The sequence below is a fragment of the Globicephala melas genome, chromosome 13 (genome assembly GCF_963455315.2).
Source record: "Globicephala melas chromosome 13, mGloMel1.2, whole genome shotgun sequence".
Taxonomy (NCBI): domain Eukaryota; kingdom Metazoa; phylum Chordata; class Mammalia; order Artiodactyla; family Delphinidae; genus Globicephala; species Globicephala melas.
In genome coordinates this window covers 49,790,361-49,810,031 of record NC_083326.1, presented here as the reverse complement: position 1 = coordinate 49,810,031, position 19,671 = coordinate 49,790,361, and the positions used below count along the sequence as shown (strand labels likewise).

The 19,671-nt window shown below is 47.8% G+C and overlaps 1 protein-coding gene across 1 annotated transcript in view; it reads left to right on the top strand.

Moving 5' to 3' along the window:
• The window catches only part of CABLES1 (Cdk5 and Abl enzyme substrate 1), a 107,851-nt gene that overhangs the window by 73,141 nt on the left and 15,039 nt on the right, over positions 1–19,671 (top strand). Inside the window, exons 5-7 of the mRNA XM_030842562.2 lie at positions 9,895–9,991; positions 11,715–11,871; positions 12,979–13,082. Coding sequence (XP_030698422.1) covers positions 9,895–9,991; positions 11,715–11,871; positions 12,979–13,082 — 358 coding nt within the window. The remainder of the gene's footprint in view (positions 1–9,894; positions 9,992–11,714; positions 11,872–12,978; positions 13,083–19,671) is intronic.

Sequence of the window (19,671 nt, the reverse complement as noted above, 5' to 3'; positions counted from 1 at the left end):
CCAGCTAATTCATTAAAGGACATCCGGCACGGACCATTTGCCAGCTAACGCCCGTTCATGTGAGCTCATTGACAGGGGGCACTCTTTAGCTCCGAAGATAGACTTTTAGAGCTAGAAGGAACTCGGAGACTGTCTAGTCCTGTGGTTTGCAGACTTTTTCTTTTTTCGCTGAAAAAAACCGTTCTTCTAACACAGGTTTACACAGAACACCAGTCAATAAAACCCCTAACATCAGAGTTATTCCAGAAAAGCGGGAGTGGGAATGAGAAGCCCACTCATGTCCCCTCTGTCCCCCATGGCCCCATCAGTGAAACCACAGTCCTTATCCATCCCTGAAGCCAGGGAGCCATCGGCATGGGAGAGAGCTGGCTCGGACAGGATCCTGGTCCCAGCAAATTAACTAACCTTTCTGGTCCCAGGCTTACTCACCTATAAAATCGGCTATAATGTCAACCTCAGAATTCTGAGAACATTAACTAGAAAATTAGGTATGAACACTCTGATCACCCTGCCAGCCTGTTAGTAGATACTCATTAAATGTTAACTTTGGTCACATGTTTGTCTGGTCACAGAGCCACTTGATCAGTCTTTCTAGGTGACATGGCAAATCTCAATCCTGTTCATGGTGAGGTAGCCAGTGAGTGTTTCTACAAACAAAAGGGATTCATCTGCAGCTCTGCTTTTTTACTTGGTCTTTACGTTGTTTTCCTCAATGGTACATGCTTATTTTTAAAAATCTGGAAAGTACATAAAAATAAAAGGAAGACTAAAAATTACTGAGTCTCGCCTCAAAGGCATCATTAACATGTTGGTCTATTTCCTTCCAGTCTTTTTTCCCCCCCTAGTGCATGGGCTTATAGGGAATATGACAAGATGATTGTCTTGTTTTGATCTTTCTTGCTAGTGCTAAGAGGCCCTGCCAAACCCCACCTTTCAAAACAAGCGATTAGAAGCTGGTTGCTGAGAAGAGGAACAGATGTTGCCTGCCTTTTTCACTATAACTGAAACATCAAACCTTCCATAGCTGTAAACACTCTTCTCAGATTAAGCTTGTAAATTATGCCATTTTCTGGGAAGAGTCCCAGCCTTAAACCAGCTCCTCTTCTCTCAACCAGTTGCCAAGGCCTGTCTGAGCCTCGTTGCCTTTTATCCACATTAGTCATTGCCTTCTCTTTTCTAGCGTGGATTTGTGGTTTGGCTTGGCGACCCTCCACTTACGAAATGAATTGCAAGCAAGATGCTCGACTTTCCTAAGTAGGCAAACCCCACTTGATCAACAGCTCATCCACACCTCTAAGACCACTGAGCCTTCTCCGGCTCTCGGCCCTCACCCCATCATCCTCTGGGCTGCCGCGCCATCACCATGGGACCAGGAGTCGAAAATCTGGGAGCTGTAAAGGAATCTATGAGTTCAGAAGTAGAGAGCGCGAGAGGAAATTGTGAAAAAATAGGAACAGCTTGGAAGGAAGGATCCTGAGAAGGAAAAGGAGGCTCAGAGAGGGAGGTGGAAATAAGGCAAACTTGACCTCTTTTAAAATGTTATGGAGGGTCAGCCCCAAACCGGGAAACCACGAGACAAGCCCAACTTTCTCTTTTATTTCTTCGCCCTCTTACCCCCTCTGACCTGCTACTCCTGCAACCACAGCTCTTGATGGTACTCTTGGGCTAGTGCAGTTACATTGTAGGCCAAAAGGGCATTGTGTGGGCTAATGGCCATTCATAACATCGTGTCAGTGGGAAGTGCATTCTGAGTTCCAGAGGACCGACTCATAAGCTTTCGGATAACAACCCACTGCTGAGGGGGAGATGCAGGCATTGTATTGAGGACCAGCCCCAGGACTGTGCATAACGGGAGTGACGTGGGTGCCCACACGTTCTTATTTCCTGAAACATATGGACATCAGTAAGCATTTCTGTATGTACGGATCCAAACAAAAGGAATTAGGAATGAACCCAGTTAACCTGTGATTCGAGGCTATGTAAAATAACCAAGCTAGTGATTTCAGCAAAAAACAGTTTCTGAGACGTGTGTGGGTACAGACCCATTCAGATAACCACACCTGATTGAAAGTCACTGGGTTAGTTTTATTATAAATGTATCAGAGACCATGTGATGAAGAAAATGGCGTCCCAGTGGAGCACAAGGTATCTCAGGGGGCGTGTTTTAAAATAGCAGCTTCCACATGGTGTTTATGTCCTTAGCTTTTTGGCATTGGGGCATTTCAGATGAGGTCATCCTCTTGGGTCCATTTCCTGAGTTGATTATTTGGTGACACAGAGAACAGCTTCTTCTATTTTTAGAGAGGGCCTCTAAGCCTAAATGCTGCCTGCCTGGCTCCCAGCCCATCCCCCCCTTCCTCCCCACCCATTTTCCCAAAAGACATCTCTTTTCGTTGTGGAAAATTGCACATTCACAAATTGTGTTTCTTTCCTCACACCAAGCATATTTCCACACAGAGACAGATTCAGGAATGAGCTCATGGATGAATCATGCTATTACCCCGCTGTTTATAGGAGCTGCCTTTAGACAAAGATTTTAGTGTAAGCTGTGTTACGGTCCCTTCATTGTCTGCCAGTTACCGAAGCCGGGTAGAGGGATGGTTTATCAATGAAGTGCTGAGTGTGAGAGGGGCTGGGCTTCTGGACTAAAAGCTGCTTGGATTTCACTTTTTCCTGTCATTCCTGGGCCTTGTTCCATCGACTGAACTGTGATATTATAATGTTCTGCTCTGATACAAGGAAGCAGACCCAATCCAAGATGGCAGCTGTACGGTATCTGAAGAAGCGACAGTTAGGACCACTTAGACTATGATAAATGCTGTTGGTTGAGTTCCAGTGGACGTATGATCTCTTAATTAAAATGAGCTCACAAGTGGTATTTTCTTTCCTAATCCAGCTTTCAAGCTTTGCTTTCTTTACAGCAAATCTCTCTCTTTTTTTTTTTTAGGACGCAGAAATCCTGTTAATATTTAACTGGCTTTTTTTTGTTGAATTTTTGAATTTTATTTATTTTTTTATACAGCAGGTTCTCATTAGTTATCTATTTTATACATATTAGTGTATATGTGTCATTCCCAATTAACTGGCTTTTAAATTATTTACACATCAAAGTGCTCAACCTATTGTGATTCTTTAAAGAGCAGGTGTCCAGTGGAGCTCCGGGCTGGCATTCCAAGGTTTTGACCTTGGGGCTCCACGAGAGGAATGATTAGGGACAGAAGTAAGGCCATCCCCACCTTGGAAGCAGAAAACCCTGGAAACTAGTTAATTGATCACACACACACTTGTTCCATCTACTTCCCGGGGGTTAAGTATTTGAATCTTTTTTTTTTTCTTTTTTAAGTAAGAGGAATTTTGGTTCATTGCTCCCTAAGGAAAGTTCCTTAGCTTGAATTTCTTGTTATCTCATAGGGAATTTTATTTGATCAGTTCCACGCATTATGGCTCAGTGAGCTTTAAAAAAAGGAAACGCAAGATCATTTTGCCTATTACACAAGATGAAATCAGGAGTTGGCCATTGTGTGATGAATAGCGACCTGGGTAACCCCCTTTGGGCACCAGGATATCTAGACTGGCCATCTGCTTGGACCGGATGACTTCACAACTGTGAAATCATGTACATTCACTTTATGCCGTGGGAGCCGAAACTAAGAGGTCCGGGGGTTTTCAGCCATGAAGCTACAGGCTTTCAGGAGAGCTGCATTAAATGACTTCCAGTGCTGTCCTGTGAAGGATGGGTTTACACCCCCAAAAAGAACCAACCTACATTTCTGCTCCTTGCTTAAGGGTACAACTGCTGATTGGCTGTGTCCCCAAATGCGTTTTCATCTTCTGTTTTAATCTCCCCGCAATCGTCTGCGAGCCCCTCCCCCATTCCCCCTTGAACCGCTGCCATCCACTCCCCAACCCATCGGCCACATGTTGTAAAAAAAATCTTTGAGCTGAGTTTTCAAAGCATGTTTATTGCCTACAGCCTCTGCAAAAGTTAACAGACTTGAAGAGAATGAGAAATGAGCTCTTGTACCTAAATAAGTCGGAGCTGTAGCATCCCCCAGGCCTGTGGAAGAGAAGGAATCAGACCTTTGCATTGTCCAGTTTCTTAACTAGTGGTCTGTTAGTGCATCTGCCCAAATGAGATTTTCTCCTATGATCTGACTGACCATGTTTGTCACTGAGCGCAAGCTATAGCATTTAAACCTTAATGCATACAGTTTTGGACAATATCCACATCTGGTATTTGAACTTGCCTTCATTCTATTTTCAGAATAAATAAATTAATTTATTTATTATAAATTAATTAATTATAAATTAATTAATATTTGAACTCTAGAGGTATCTGGGAAAAGATAATCTTCTTGGCTTTTCAAAGAAATAGAAAAGTCCAACTTCAGTTTGCTTTTAATTACTTTCAGCTGTAGTTCTATTCTCCAGCTCAACCTCTCGGTACTGGAAGGTTAATGCTGGCATTTGAGCCAAAGAGATATTTCTATTTTCATACACCATTTTAATGAGAATTCAAAAGGATCATCTTAGAAAACATCAAGATTTTATCACTACTCCTCTGGGACTTCTGCTTAATTCTTTTCTCACTGGCGACTCTCTTTGGATGAACCAGCAACACCATTCAGAATTCCCTTCTGTGGTTGACTTCAACCCTTGGCTCCCAAAACAGTGGGGCATCAAGGACCACGGGTCTTTTGCTTGCTTGACACTTACATGTAAGTCCTGAGCAGTTACTTTGTCTGTAAATTAGGTGTCACGATGTGAAGTTACAGTTTATGTAAGTCAAACAGACGACAGCAATTTCGTATGGTTCTTGTTAATGTACTCATCCCTCAGTATCCACGGGGAGTTGGTTCCAGGACCCCCGGTGGAACCAGAATCCACGGATATTCAAGTCCCTTATATAAAATGGCACAGTATTTGTATATAACCTACACACATCCTCTTGCATACTTTGAATCATCTCTAGGTTACTTAGACTACCTAATACAATGTAGATGCTATGTCAATAGTTACCAGCATAGGGCAAATTCAAGTTTTGCTTTTTGGAACTTTCTGGAATTTTTTTCCAAATGTTTTTGATCCGAGGTTGGTTGAATCTATGGATGTAGAACCTGCGGATACGGAGGGCCAACTGTATACGTTTCAGCAACTCTTATGAGAGCACTTAGCTAAGGCACCTCGAGAAGTTGGTCAGTCTCTTTTGAAAGAAGTATTTTTTATATCCTAAGAGTCTCAATATATACAATTCAAAAGCTGTTAAAAGAGACCGACATTATGGAAATAGATTTGATGTGTTTCATTTTCCGTGCATACGTGGCTGTGTAAGTGGACGTGTGTACGTGGGCACTCTTAATTCAATGCCGCCAAAACGGCAGCCCCGAAGTTAGTAACAACCCCTTCCTGAATCTGAGGCAGAAAAAATGGAAAAGTGTGCCCTCAGCTGCCACCAGGAAGCAGTCAATTTTCTAGAGCAGTTATGATATTTATAACCAGGTCAGTGAAGTTTCTGAAATGCGAGTGTAGCCAACACAGATGCACCAGCTTTGGTGTACAAGAAATGCAGCATTTTTTTTTTAGTTTATGTAATATAAATAATATCAACTCCCTTCTACAAGGCTGGAGGGCAATTCAGACTTAATGATCACTGGGCACCCCCTTCTCCCCTCCAGGATGCACAAAGGACCTGAAATGCTGTGAACTTGGGGAGCACTGTCGCTCATTGTTCATTGGTGTGCTCTGGCTCCATCCACAGGGTCCTGCTTCTGTCCCCCCGCCCACTCTGGGTCTCTTCTGTGAGCTGGGGCCTGGGATGGAGACATCCCCAGAGGCAATGGGAAGAAAGTGGCCAGGCCACTGCAAAAAGGCTGACTTATTAGTCCAGTCCAGTAGCCACATGTGGCTATTTAAATTTTAACTAAAATTACCCAAAATTAACAATTCAGTTTCTCAGTCAACTGGTCACACTGCAAGGGCTCCGTTGCCACATGGGGCTCGTGGTTGCCCTGCAGGACAGCTCAGATGGAGGAGATTCCCTCACTGTGGGAGTTGCTGTTGGGCTATAATAAGCAGTGTGTGTTTTCTCAGTAGCCGGTGAGCGTGGATGCACTATTCTCCTGGCTTCTCTTCTTTCTCGGCATGCCGTAGTTATTTAGAAAGTAGAAAGATACAAGCGAAGCACCAGCGGGAAGGGTGGCTGCAAGAAGCAGAAGGGCACAGTAATTCTCGAAAGATGAGTGCCCGCAGTCACGGGTAGTGGAGTTTTGCCCGTCACGCTTTCTCTTCCGTGTGGTCCAAAGTGTCCAGGAGCTGTTTGGACAGTCTAAGAATCCCTGTTCCTTTAAATGGGACTTGGGGTCTGTCTCACGGAGAGGAGTCTTGCATTTCATGTGTGCACAGGAAGTATAACTTTTCCTATGGCTCCATTTCCCACGGGGGAGGAGTGAAACAGAAGAGTGTGGAGTGAAGGTGGCTGGTTTGGTTCTGCGAACTGGGATGTGTGCGTCCAGTATCGAGGGGCCGGCTGGCAAAGGCGAAGGCAAAGCTGCCCCAGGGAAGCAGTGAGCCTGGGAGCAAACTGAGACAGATGCAAAGGGGCACGATGGAAAACCACCACCTGCTGTGCTGTCTTTATGAACCAGCAAAGAGTCAGACTAGCTCCGTTCAGTAAAGCACTTCTTTAAGCATCTTCACACATCAGACACCAAGTAGACAGGATACAGACATGGATTGAGACTCTGTACCTGCCTGTGGCCAGCTCTCCATCCAGGAGCGCTCTTGTTTTTTAATTTGTATTTTGTATTGGAGCATAGTTGTCTAACAATATTGTATTAGTTTCAGGTGTACCGCAGGGTGATTCAGCTATACATATACATGTATCTATTCTTTTTCAACAGGAGCACTCTTAATAGGGACCTATTTTAATACTCCTTATTTATTTTGGTCTTCTCATCCCATAAAGATGTTCCCTGCTTTTGTATTAGTTTCAGTCCTAAATGACATTCTCCATCTGGGTGAAGTGGAAACAAGGAGACAGTTCTTTGGGAGCTGGGAATTTGAGGCACGTGCTTGCTGGGTTAGGCTTTGGAAAAGCAGTAAGTCCGCAGAAGCACGCCGTGGGTCCTTTAACCAAAGGCCAGGCTCTGCTTCTTTGTACCAGCTCAGCCCCTGGTCTTCCGCCGTTGGGCCTCTCCATCCTTTCCCACCACTGCTATTTTTGCCTCCATGTCTTGTCGGGTTCTTGCTCTGAAGGCATTTCCCTTTTTAGCTGCCCTGGTGCAGTCATCGTCTCCATCCTTAATTGCTTGAGGAAGTCTTTTGAGAGCTGCCCCGATGGCTCATGTAGGAGGTGAGGCAGCTGGGCACGTGGTCTCTGGGTACCTGAGGTCCTGAGGTTCTGGTGGCCTTGCTGAGCCCTGCTCTGCTCCAGCCCACCTGGTCCTTCCAGGTTTGGATTTGAGGCCAATAACTGGAAAACAGGTCTCTCTGTTGGCATGGCATGTTCATAAAGTGATATGACTCACATCAGCCTGGACCTCAGAGCCCTTGGTGGGTGTGGCCCCAGCAGAGGAGGCCCCTGCGGGAGAACTCAGACACATCCCGAGAGCGCTTCTGTTGCTCAGAACATCTTAGGGGCTCTCGAGGGGGTGATTTGCACCTTCTAACGAAGTATTTGCAATTCTGTGGGTTACTGTCCTGTTCGGTACTGTCCTTAAGGAGTGAGTTTGATGTTTGGAATACCTGAAGTCATTTACAGTGAAATCTGGTCAGTTGAGGTAGGGAGACACTGATTCAACTAGTAAGTGTTCAAGGTTTTAAAAAATATTATAGGGCTTCCCTGGTGGCGCAGTGGTTGAGAGTCCTCCTGCCGATGCAGGGGACACGGGTTCGTGCCCCGGTCCGGGAAGATCCCACATGCCGCGGAGCGGCTGGGCCCGTGAGCCATGGCCGCTGAGCCTGCGCGTCCGGAGCCTGTGCTCCGCAGCGGGAGAGGCCACAGCAGTGAGAGGCCTGCGTACCGCAAAAAATAAATAAATAAATAAATAAATAAAATTTAAAAATTATATATACACACCCAAACACACATACATACACACGCACTGTATAGATACATGTAAAGTTTGAAGACTGGAATGGGTTGGTTGTTTTTTGTTGTCATTGTTGTTTTCTCCATGACGTTAGTGTTCATTCCAAAAGGGGTTCCAGAGAAATCCTGAGCTTGACACGACCTTGGCCTCCCAAGGAGACTACCTTAGAAAATATTGTACTTATTAGATGCAGGCCTTGGGTGTTTCTTACGGAAACTAATCAGATAGGATTAGGGAGTCAGTTCACGCATGGGACGCCCATAGACAAGGATGACTGCTCAACAAAGTGAGAGAATACATTCCTCCTTAGAAGGTGGGAGGGAGCGGCCTCTCGTCTCTTCCCCGCCTCTCACCCGGCTCCCTTTCTCTCTTTCCACGATTCCTTCACCTTTGGCCTGGAGAGTCTTGCCTTTACATTTTGTTCATTCTTGCTTAGGTTGTAGGAGACACCCCTGAATGGGGTGCCTCCCTCCAGCCCACACGGCAAGATGCTGCCAGCCTGGGGCGGCTTTGACTGATAAGCACCGTGTGGTAGAGCCAAGCTGAAGAGAGAGCTTCCAAACGTAGCTGCAATTTGGAATCACCTGGGGAGCGTTTAAAACTCCTGCCACCCACGTCCAACTGAATCAGAGTGAATGTCTGGGGATGGGAGCCAGACACAGTACAGGCGTACCTCGTTTTGTTGTGCTTCACAGATACTGCGTTTTTGTGGGGGTTTTTTTTCACAAATTGAAGGTTTGTGGCAACCTTGCATTGTCAGATGATGGTGAGCATTTTTTAGCAATATTTTTTAATTAAGGTATGTACATTGTTTTTTTAGACATAATGCTATTTCACACTTAATGGACTACAGCATACTGTAAACATAATTTTTATAAGCACTGGGAGACCAAAAAATTCATGTGACTCGCTTTATTGCAATATTTGCATTGCAGGGGTGATCTGGAACTGAACCCGCAGTATCTCTGAGCCTGTAGTTTGTCAAAGTTCCCAGGTGATTCTAACATGCAGCGAAAGTCTGAGAACTACTGTAAGCGGGGGGATTGTCCATGGAAATGTGAGCAGTTACCCCTGAGCAGAGGCACAGCCAGCCCGAGGCCACGTGCTGCACAAGATACAGCGTTAGATGCAAAACCGGTCTCTACAGCCCACTGGTAGGGTGACCTCGGTGAGCTGTCTACCTGCTCTGGGTTCTTTTTTCTCATCTGTAAAATAGGAAAATAATTGCAATGCCTGTCTGATAGGATGATTTTAAAGAATGAAGTGGAGGATGTGTGAAAGTCTTTGTAAATTGTGAAGTGCTCTATAAATGCTTGCTGTTAACACCAGAGATTATTCTTTTATCATTGTCTAAGTGGCCTGGCAAGGAAGCTGGGGTGGCTATTGTGGCCTTAATTCCTTCGTTACTAGTAGTAAAGCTGAGAACTCTTTAGGGTAAGAATTTCTTTCTCCCATCTAATGGGGGGTGGCAGGGAGAGCTGGTCTCCCCCCGGCTTCCGGTTAGCCGACCAGCTAAGAGCCAATGACCTTGCCGAGCGGGAAGGGACATCGGTAATCCATTGGCTTCTGAGCCTGACTCTCGTCTTCAGGCTCTCTGTTCGATCGGATTTCGTTTATTTCAAAGTGGGTAGAACTACCTACCCACAGAGTGTCGCTGAGAAGGAGGGACAAAGAGGGGGTCTCATCCGGCAGGGCTGTCTGTCATTTTTGCAAGTGTGACTGTAGTGTCCCGTCAGGAGACATCTCCGTGGCTCCTTTGGGTGCAAGCAGAACCATTTTTATCCTCGGCTTGTCCCCCCCCCAGGGATTTGAAATTGGATGGAGGGAGACAGTCAGCAGGAGCGGTGAGCCTGAAAGAGATCATTGGCCTGGAAGGCGTGGAGCTGGGCGCTGACGGGAAGGTAAGGCTGCCTGGCTTCCAGGCCACCAGCTTTTTCGACAGACACAAGGGTCAGGAAGCAGAGGCTGTGTGATGGACCACGAGCTGCACTCGTGCTGGTTAACCCGATGTGGGACACGTTTCTGGGTGCGTGACGCCAGCCTGTCCCCGATCCCGGGTGTGCACGTGGGTTAAATAGCAGCACAGCTATTTCGCCACTAATGCTGGTCCTGACCAGTTCAGTCACCCGCTCTTATCCTAGGGGATATGTTCCAAGACCCCCCGTGGATGCCTAAAACCTTGGGTGGTACAGAACCCTATGTATACCATATTTTCCCCTATACATGCATACCAATAAGAAAGTTTAATTTATAAATTAGGCACAGTAAGAGAATATCCGAATTGCCAGCACCACTACTTTTGTGCTTTGGGGCCACTATTAAGTGAAATAAGGGTCACTTGAACACAAGCCCTGTGGTACCATGATAGTCAATCGGATAACCGAGATGGCTACTCAGTGACGAAGGGATGGGATCAGCTGGACAGAGGGATGATTCGCATCCCGGGCAGGTCGGTGCTAGATTTCATCATGCTACTCTGAGTGGCGCACAATGTAAAACTCGTGAATTGTCTATTTCTGGAATTTTCCATTTAATATTTTTGGACCATGAGTAACTGAAATTGTGGGTAAGGGGAGACTACTTTGTCACACACACACACACACACACACACACGCATGCGCACACACAGGTGCACGTTCCAGGATGGAGTGGCGGGTGGTTTGAACATGCATTGACGGTGGTGACGGCAGGCGGCAATCCCACTACTAGACAGTGTTTTTTGCTCCCCGTGGTCCTGAGAGGCTAGGAGTCCCTCAGCCTGAGAGAGTGACCACCGAGCAGGGGGCTGTCACATCCCACTTTCATCCACAATTCACTGAGCTGCTAGGTTGAAGTCTAAGGAGGGAAGGTTGAAATATGAACCTGACCTTTTTGTGCCGGATGCAGGCAGTCTTTGTAAACACTCCCAAAGCCTGTTTATGGAGACGACGCAAGTGTGTCTTTGGGGAAGTCGTCCAGTGTAGCTTGCTTGTAGGTAAAGCTGCTGGGGCAGCAAACGACCTACCCGTCACCCCTCCCGCAGAACAGCTGGTCACCCCCGTGCCCAAATGACATCGGCCTTGAGCTCACGTGTCGGGGTATATGAGCCGTGTTTCTCCAAGTGGCTGAAAAGAAAAACACGTGTTGCCTCTTCATTCCTGAAGGTTGAGTGTTCACAGAGGAAGGAGGGAGGATGAAGTGAGAGGAGCATCATAGACACAGCATCTGCCAGAGGACCATGGGAGGGCACAGCCCCTTATCCGAGACTCTTTGGACCCGATATTCTAGAATTCTGCACTTGGTGGATTAGAAAAAGTACCACGATGTATGCCTCTCGTGTTAGACAGCATCCTAGCAGCTTCCGCGATAGTACCTTGTTATCAGACACACTAATATCTCTGCCCCATAACATGAATATTCACGCCAAGTGGGATAAATTAAAACTACAGATGGCCTCTGGTCAGTCCAGTTTAGGTTTTGGCACAAACGAGTGCCAAACAAATTTCATTTTTCGGACCTTGGATTTTAGAATTGCAGCGATGAGAATATGGACGTGAACCTGGCGTGGCAACGCAGCTTGGTCAGAACGCAAACCTAACACTGCCCGGGGTTAATCACCGGCCCGTTTTTGTCTTCACCTTTTAGACTGTTTCTTATACCCAGTTTCTGTTACCCACGAACGCCTTTGGAGCGCGGAGAAACACCTTAGACTCCATGTCCGCCTTCTCCCAGCTCCGTACCCTGAGCCACCGCAGCCTCTCCATCGGCCGGGCAAGCAGCACCCAGGGGAGTCTCGACGCAGGTAAGCTGGGGCCTGGCTGGTCTGGGTAGCTTGCAGCAGGAGGTGCCTTGGTGGACAGTGTGGCTCGGGTCTCCCTGTGCACACTGGAAGACAGGTGCCCTGGAGCGTGAGCTCATCCTGCAGGGGACGGGACTTTTGGGCAAGCCGATTGCGGGCCAGGCAGGCTCACAACCCTGCCGAGGGGCGAGCTCTTTAACGAGGGGCCTCAGTTGCCAGCCCCTGAGCTCCCACGAGGAGACATGCCCAGGCCGCCTTGCAGAGGTGGCTAGACTCCCCGGCTTCTCTCCACCACTCTGCTGCTCATCTCTCCAAGTACCTGGTTCTTGCCTACATTCTCCTAGTCCTCAGGTTTGGCCTTTCTTCAAATAATTGGGCCATACACGTACCATCAGGCGTGAGAACTTCCTCTGTGATTCTCACGGCGGGTGAGCTTACTCGGCTGCTGGCAGAAGACTTGCATGCTTCCAGCTTGGCCTGTCCAAGCCTTTGTGAGAATCCGCACAGGCAGAAAAACGCTTTATGAGGCGGGATTATTTCCACTGTCAGAGAAATTCCAGGTGAACACGGAGCTCCTTAGGCCTGTCCAGGTGCTGAGTTCAGAAGCACTGTGCTGACGTGCCACCCCTGGTCACTGACAGCTGTTTGCACCGGTAGCTGCTCTGGTTTGCGTTCAGTCAGACCGCATAGCCTGCCCGGAACCATTCACACCAAACGTGCTTCTCACATGCAATAACTGGAGGCTCATTTGATCTGCAGGTTTAGAAAATGAGCCTTTTCCGTGCCACGTTTTAGAATCTGTGAGTGTTCGCGGCATCTTTCATGCTCGTGAGGTTCTGTGCTCTCCCGGGTCAGGGAGATTAATACATAATTGTTTTAAATGGAAAAAACGGCAGAGAGTGTGAAGTGTTTGGTGAACCCCCCTGCCGGGGCATACACTTCACCGGCGTGCAGAGACGCCTGCTGACGGTCAGAGCGAGCAGTGTGACTCTGAGCTCAGTGACCTGAAGCCACCCTTCCTTCAGTGTAACTTTGTACCAGGCGTTCACCCGGCTGCTTCTGCTTCAGGACGTCCCGGGCCTTAGTCATCATTTTGCGTGTGATCCTCAGGTAGCGACCTGGGAGAGTTTATGGACTATGACCCGAATCTCCTGGACGACCCCCAGTGGCCTTGCGGCAAGCACAAACGAGTTCTGATCTTTCCTTCGTACATGGTGAGTGGCGGTGGCGGGGTGGCAGGGGAGCTGACCCCCTCAGCCTCCTCGGAGAACTTGGAGGTGCCTTGCTCATCCTAATGGCCAGTGGTTCTTCCTGGGGTTGGAGGCTTGTTCAGACACTGCTCTGCCTGGTTCTTCTCGAGGACCTCCCCCACTCGCCGCCACATGTGGGTCACTCAGGGAAGGACCAGCATCACATCCAGGGTTCTTCCGGCCACCTGGCCCAGGTACAGCACTTCAGAGGGCTTGAGGAGGCTGGATTGCCGGCAGCTATGAGAGCTGGTTGCAGGTTGCAGCTTCACCTCTGAGGGTATGTTTGTCCATGGACCCCACTAGGTAGGGCATCACCAATCATGCCCGTCGCCGGCAGCGCTGAGTTCAAGTTCAGCTGTTTGGAGTTCCTCGGTGACCGTAGGCCTCTGCACACACTCTGAGCAAACATTTGGCACTGGGTTCTGGATGACAGGATCATCTCCTGGGAAAGTGAAAGTAGGACAGTGTGGGTGTTAAATGCAAAACCTTTCCTTGCTGTTTTTATTTCACGGGCTTTTCCTCTTTTTCCCTTTGTGTCATTTGGTTTCTACTTTTGGCAGACCACCGTTTCCCACCACTCTGGCCGCTGTTTCTCCAGACACCAGTGGGGTCTGACAGGGTCTTGTGTACTTTCACTGGGCAGACTTGTCCTGACTTGGATGTGGGCAGAGCCTGGGCTGCTACGGGGTTGTGGGAGCCGGGCTTTTAGAGAAACCCACCGCGCCAGGCCTGCCACGCACACCATCAGGTAGAGAGCACCGACCCAGGATGTCCCCACCGCCGCCCTGCCGGGCCCGGAGGGGCGAGCGCAGCTGAAAACGTCCTACTCTGGTTCCCTTGCTCCTCCCCTGCTGGCTGATGTCAGAAGCCCTGGCCCCAGGAGTGAGCAGGGGGTCCTTTTTCTGTTCCAGGCTCCTGTGTCTGCAAAGACCAGAGTGGGACCCCACCCCATGCACTAACTCTAAGCTTAGCATTCTCGGCGGTGAGACCCCCCCCCCCGCCGCCCCAACTCCCCAGCTTCTCTTCTCACGGAGCATCCGGCAAGTAGCTGACGTCAGAGAAACACCAGGCAGAACTCAGGCCCTCACTGCTCACTTTCAATGTATATCCTCTTGTAATTGGGCAGATAGCTCAGAGATCATTCTAAAATGCCACACTGAGGGACTTCCCTGGCGGTCCAGTGGTTCAGAATCTGCCTTCCAATGCAGGGGACGCGGGTTCGATCCCTGGTCTGGGAACGAAGATCCCACATGCCGCGGGGCACCTGAGCCCGCACTCCAGCAACTAATGAGCCCGTGTACCGCAACTACAGAGCCCACGCGCTCTGGAGCCCGTGCACCACAATTAGAGAGAAGCCTGCGCGCCGGAACGAAAGATCCTGCATGCCACAACTAAGACCCGACGCGGCCAAAATTAAAATAAATAAATAAATATTTTAGGGGCTTCCCTGGTGGCGCAGTTGTTAAGAGTCCGCCTGCCAATGCAGGGGACACGGGTTCGAGCCCTTGTCCGGGAAGATCCCACATGCGGCGGAGCAACTAAGCCCGTGCACCACAACTACTGAGCCTGCGTTCTAGAGCCCGCGAGCCACAACTACTAAAGCCCACGCGCCTAGAGTCCATGCTCCGCAACGAGAGAAGCCACTGCAATGAGAAGCCCGTGCACCACAACGAAGAGTAGACCCCGCTCGCCGCAGCTAGAGAAAGCCCGCACGCAGCCACGGAGGCCCAGTGCAGCCAAAAATAAATAAATAAGATAAATAAATTAAATATCATTAAAAAATAATAATAATAAATAAGTAAATAAATATTTTAAAACATAAAATAAAATAAAATGCCACATTGAATCAGAATGAATCGCCAAAGGCATTTTGTTTAAAATTGCCCTGTCTCCTCTCTCTCCTGTCCTTATTCTCCAACTCCTAACACAGAAAGCAAAACCAGAGCCATATAGAGTTATTTTTTTTCTGCCTGTGACCTGTTAGATTATTTACTTCTTTCTAAAAACGAGGGCTTGTCCGTATCAGCTGGCCCATAATAAGTGTCCGATGAATGACCAGAATCCTTACCCTGATGTCATGGAGGGAGCAACTGAAAGTTCGTGACTTGTGTAACAGTAAGGGTTCTTCATGTTGTTCACTGCTTTATTTATTAAGGTTCACTTTATTAAGTAATTTGGGCAGGAAACTGTGGCTCGGGGAGTCTGAGTGAGGCTGTCAGAGTTGACAGACAGGAAGTGAGGGGCTGAGGCTAGAACCCTGGGCTTAACACTCTTCCTACTGTGCCTCTGAATCCACGTCCCTCAGCAGCCAGTGGCAGAACCCCCCTCAGGGTAAAACGTGAAGATGATTCTCTGGGCCAACAGTTTAACAGATTTCTAGGTAACCAAGAGAATAAGAAGGTGCACTGTTTTTGATTGGCGTTGGGGTTTGGAGGGGAGCTCTTCTGTAGTCATGTTACGTCTGGTGATCACATCGACCTCTCCTTTTATAGGCCTGGTGTCTGGCTGGTGTGGCTCTGATTTTTTTTTTTTTCTTTAAATGATTTAATTGTGAGCTTCGAGGTTCTGGGCTGTAGTCTACATGTGCACACCTGTGCAGACGGATCATTCCCCAGCTCCACCAGACAGTGCGCTAGATGACCTGCCAGGTCAGTGTGTGTGTCCTACCCTCCTCGTTTTATGGTCCCAAGTGGGTCATTTTTCAGTTCACTACGTTGAATCTGTAGCCTGTGCTTCCTGTAACCGTCCATTTTTTGGAGAATGAAATTGCTCGTGAACTGCATTTGCCTGTAGGTCAGCTTCATAAGACCTACATCTCCTTCTGCTCTGGCCACAGATATTGGTACTTTGATAAAACGTGGGCCGTCCACTTTTCAGCCCTGACGTGCACGTCATGGTTACAAACTGCCTCAGACTGGCTTCCAGGAGACTTCCTCTCTAGAAGCAGACGTGGCTTCCAGGGCTGTTTCACATGCATTTTGGCACTGAACTTGCAAGAGCAAGAGTAGGGGGTTTGGCTTTGGTGTGCTTGCTTTATCTTGTGTGTTGGGTACTAGGTATAGAATTTGTCCATCTAACCAGTATTGACTGAGGCCCTACTATGTGCCAGGCGAGGTGCTTCCTTATACAGTGGAGGACAAACCAGCCACCAACCCTATTCTCGACCTTAGAGTGGAGAAGTCAGACAGCAGATAGTACACAAGTCACTGTAGTGAGGAGGGTAAGGAAGGAGTCATCTTAGAAAAGTGGTGAAGAATGACAGGGAGGGTTAGGGGTTGGAGGTGGGCCTCAAGGAAGGCTCCCCTGAAGACATGAAAAGGTGAACGCTGAGGGGAGAGAGGCCTGCCAGGCCCTGGGAGGATGGCCCCATGTGCAAGAGCCTGAAGTGTGCAAGAGGTTGATCTTGTGTAAAATGGATATTTTTAACAGTAACAGTCACTGCCCTTTATACACACACACACACACACACACACACACACACACGCACGCACGCACGGACGCGCGCACGGAAGTCAATAGAATGACGATCCTGACCAATTTTCTGTGCTAACTTGACCCCGTGCTCAGGGAGCTGCCCTTGTCAGTAGGCGCCGGCTACTAAGGTGGACAGAGGGAGCTACAGGGTCATCTAATCCAGGTTGTTAGAGGCCCTCTTTGAGGGTCTGGGGCACATCTTGGCCTGTAGGTGGGTAGGAAGAGCTGACACAGTGACACAGCTTGGAGCGTTCCTGCTGCGGGGTGAACCCTCATGGTGGGCAGGGCTCCCCCTGCAGGCGGACTCAGCCCTGTGAGAAGCCTGTGCAGCCCCGCTCCTTCCTCCCCCTCCCCGGCTCCCTGCTGTGGAAGTTGGGGAAGGGAACCAGCAAGTCCCTCACAGGCTGACTGTCTGAGCAGCGCCACACACCTCCCTAAATATCAACCTCCAAGGCCTCTGGGGTCCTGCTGCCATATGCCTGTCCCCGCGAGGCCCCCAGGGCAGTTTAATTTCGGCCAGCCAAGCAGAGGCCCAGATCTGAGAATGAGGGACTGTTGTCCTGGGTTTTGGGGTATCCTATACCTGTGGAATTTCAGGGTCTGAGGTGTTGGTGTGGCCTTTACAGAATCAAGCAAGCTTTACAGTGATGAGCTGTAGTCCTTCTACCCCATCAAATCCTGCAGCAGCCTTTTTTTTTTTTTAAAGATTTTTTTGATGTGGACCAATTTTTTTTTTAAGTCTTTATTGAATTTGTTACAATATTGCTTCTGCTTTATATTTTGGTTTTATGGCCGGGAGGCATGTGAGATCTTAGCTCCCCAACCAGGGATCGAACCCGCACCCCCTGCATTGGAAGGCGAAGTCTTAACCACTGGACCACCAGGGAAGTCCTGCCATTTTTTTCTCTTTTCATATTAAGGTATAACATAGCTAATCAAATGTACCAATTTTAAGTGTATAGTTCCATGAATTTTGTATCCTCCACTTGGACCAAAATGTAGGACACTTCTATCCCCTTAGAAAGTTCCCTCCTTTCAATCGTGTTCCGCTTCATACCCCCTCCCAGCAAAGGCAACTACTGTTCTGACTTTTGTCACCAAAGATTGGTTTTGCCTTTACTGGAACTTCATATGAACGGAATTGTGTACTGTGTTTTTTTTAATCCATCTTCATTCACACAACTTAGTATCTGTAAGATTCACTCATGTTGCATGTGTCAGTAGTTTTCTGGGTTTTTTTTAATTGCTGAGTAGGATTCCACTGTATGGATATACCATGATTTATTTACCCGTTCTCCTATTGATGGACATTTGCGCTGTTTCCAACTTACGGATATTATGAATATTGCTGCTATGAACGTTCCCATACAAGTCTTTTTGTGGATGTACATTTTCATTTCTCTTGGATAAGTACCTAGGAGCGGGCTTTCTGAGTCAGTGGAGGTGATGTTTACCAGCCAGGATGTAGTTGAAGGTATATTTTCGTTCATGTTTGTTCTCAGTAGAAGATAAAAAGGCCAGTCATCGCCACTGCTGGGATGTGCCTTTTAGTGGGAGGGTTCCAGAGCTGAACATTCCCCTGAAGCTCAGAAAGAAGGCTGTTATTTACAGAGTTTAAGTGGAACCCTTTGAAACTGACGTTGCATTTGTAGTTACAGTTGTATTTTTTAACTTTGATCCAAGCAAGTCACTCCCAGTATTAGCCATTGTGAAAGGGCAAAGGAGAGGTTTGAACGAAAAGAAAAAGAAATCCTGGTGCAGATGTGGAAATCAAATTGCAGCTGGCCCCGTGGTTTTGGCCTTACGGTTTCTAGAAGGTGACCACGAAACATGAAAGTATGTCGAGCCTCCTGGCTACATGCAGGTTCTTGTAGGGCCTGAACTTCATATGGTTTCTCAATGCAGTGAGGGGGCCAGAGGCCTCCCACTAGAACCGGTGCTTCCTGCCCTGTGCCTCCTGGCCTATAATTAAAGTTTCACTAGAGAGCGGTTATTTATCATTAAAACCTGGCAGCTGAAGTCGGTAGTGGTTTTCCCCCCCTTGTGGGTGTGGAGAGCAATTAAGAGGAGAAAATAAGAGAACTGACTGAGATAATGCCAACAAAATTAACGTTCTATGAAGGGATTTCTGGACCCTTTTCCTTTCTCAGGAAGAAAGCCCTCTCGAACTGTATTGACAACAGAAAGAAAGCCGACTTTGTGATATCTGTAGCTATCTCGATCTCGAGAGGATGTCTCTTGGATTGATCTCCGTGATCCAGTGCCTATTCTTTTATTTACTTAATATTACAATGTAAGGACTCATAGAAAAGCCCCTCCTTCCGTTTCAGCGTCTCCCCAGGGTTGTGGGAATATATCTTAGAACTTAATTTTTCAGGACAGTATGAGATGCTGAGCAGGAGGGAATAGAAGACAGTAAAGGAAGATTAATCCAGGCTTCCGTGAGATTGGATTCTGCTTTCCCTCCATATCTCTTTTTCACTGAAAGCTGTCTGGATGACATGGGCACTTACCTGTCTGCAGGTGGATTTATTGAGATGCTAAAGCAGCTTGAGCCCAGGGGCCCCTCCCTCGCAATGCTCTTTCCAGGCCCCCAGGTTTCCAGATGCCTGAAGCTTATTCAGTTCGAGAGACCCTCTTTAAGAAAAGTAGTTCAGCGTTACAGAAACACCATTGCTGGGCCTCTCTGGAGATTCGAAGGGGCCCTGGAACTTCCCTGCCAGGCGCCTTCACAAACGCTGAGCAGTGGGGCTTTGAGACCTGCCAGCTTTTGATGTAAGTGTAAAAATAAAATGGCTTATTGCATCGTGGTGGGTTTTGTTTTCTGTTTTGGGTTTGCGTTTTGGGATTTGGGGTTTTTTTGGTATCAGTTTTATTAGATGAAATTCACATATCATACAATTCACCTCTTTTAAAGTGTACAATTCAATGGTTTTTAGTATATTCACAAAATTGTGCAACCATGACCACAGTCAATTTCAGGACATTTTCGTCATCCTCAAAAAGAGGCCCCCATACCCTTAAGAACCCACCCATCCTGTAAGCCCTAGGCAACCACCAGTGTACTTTCTGTCTCTAT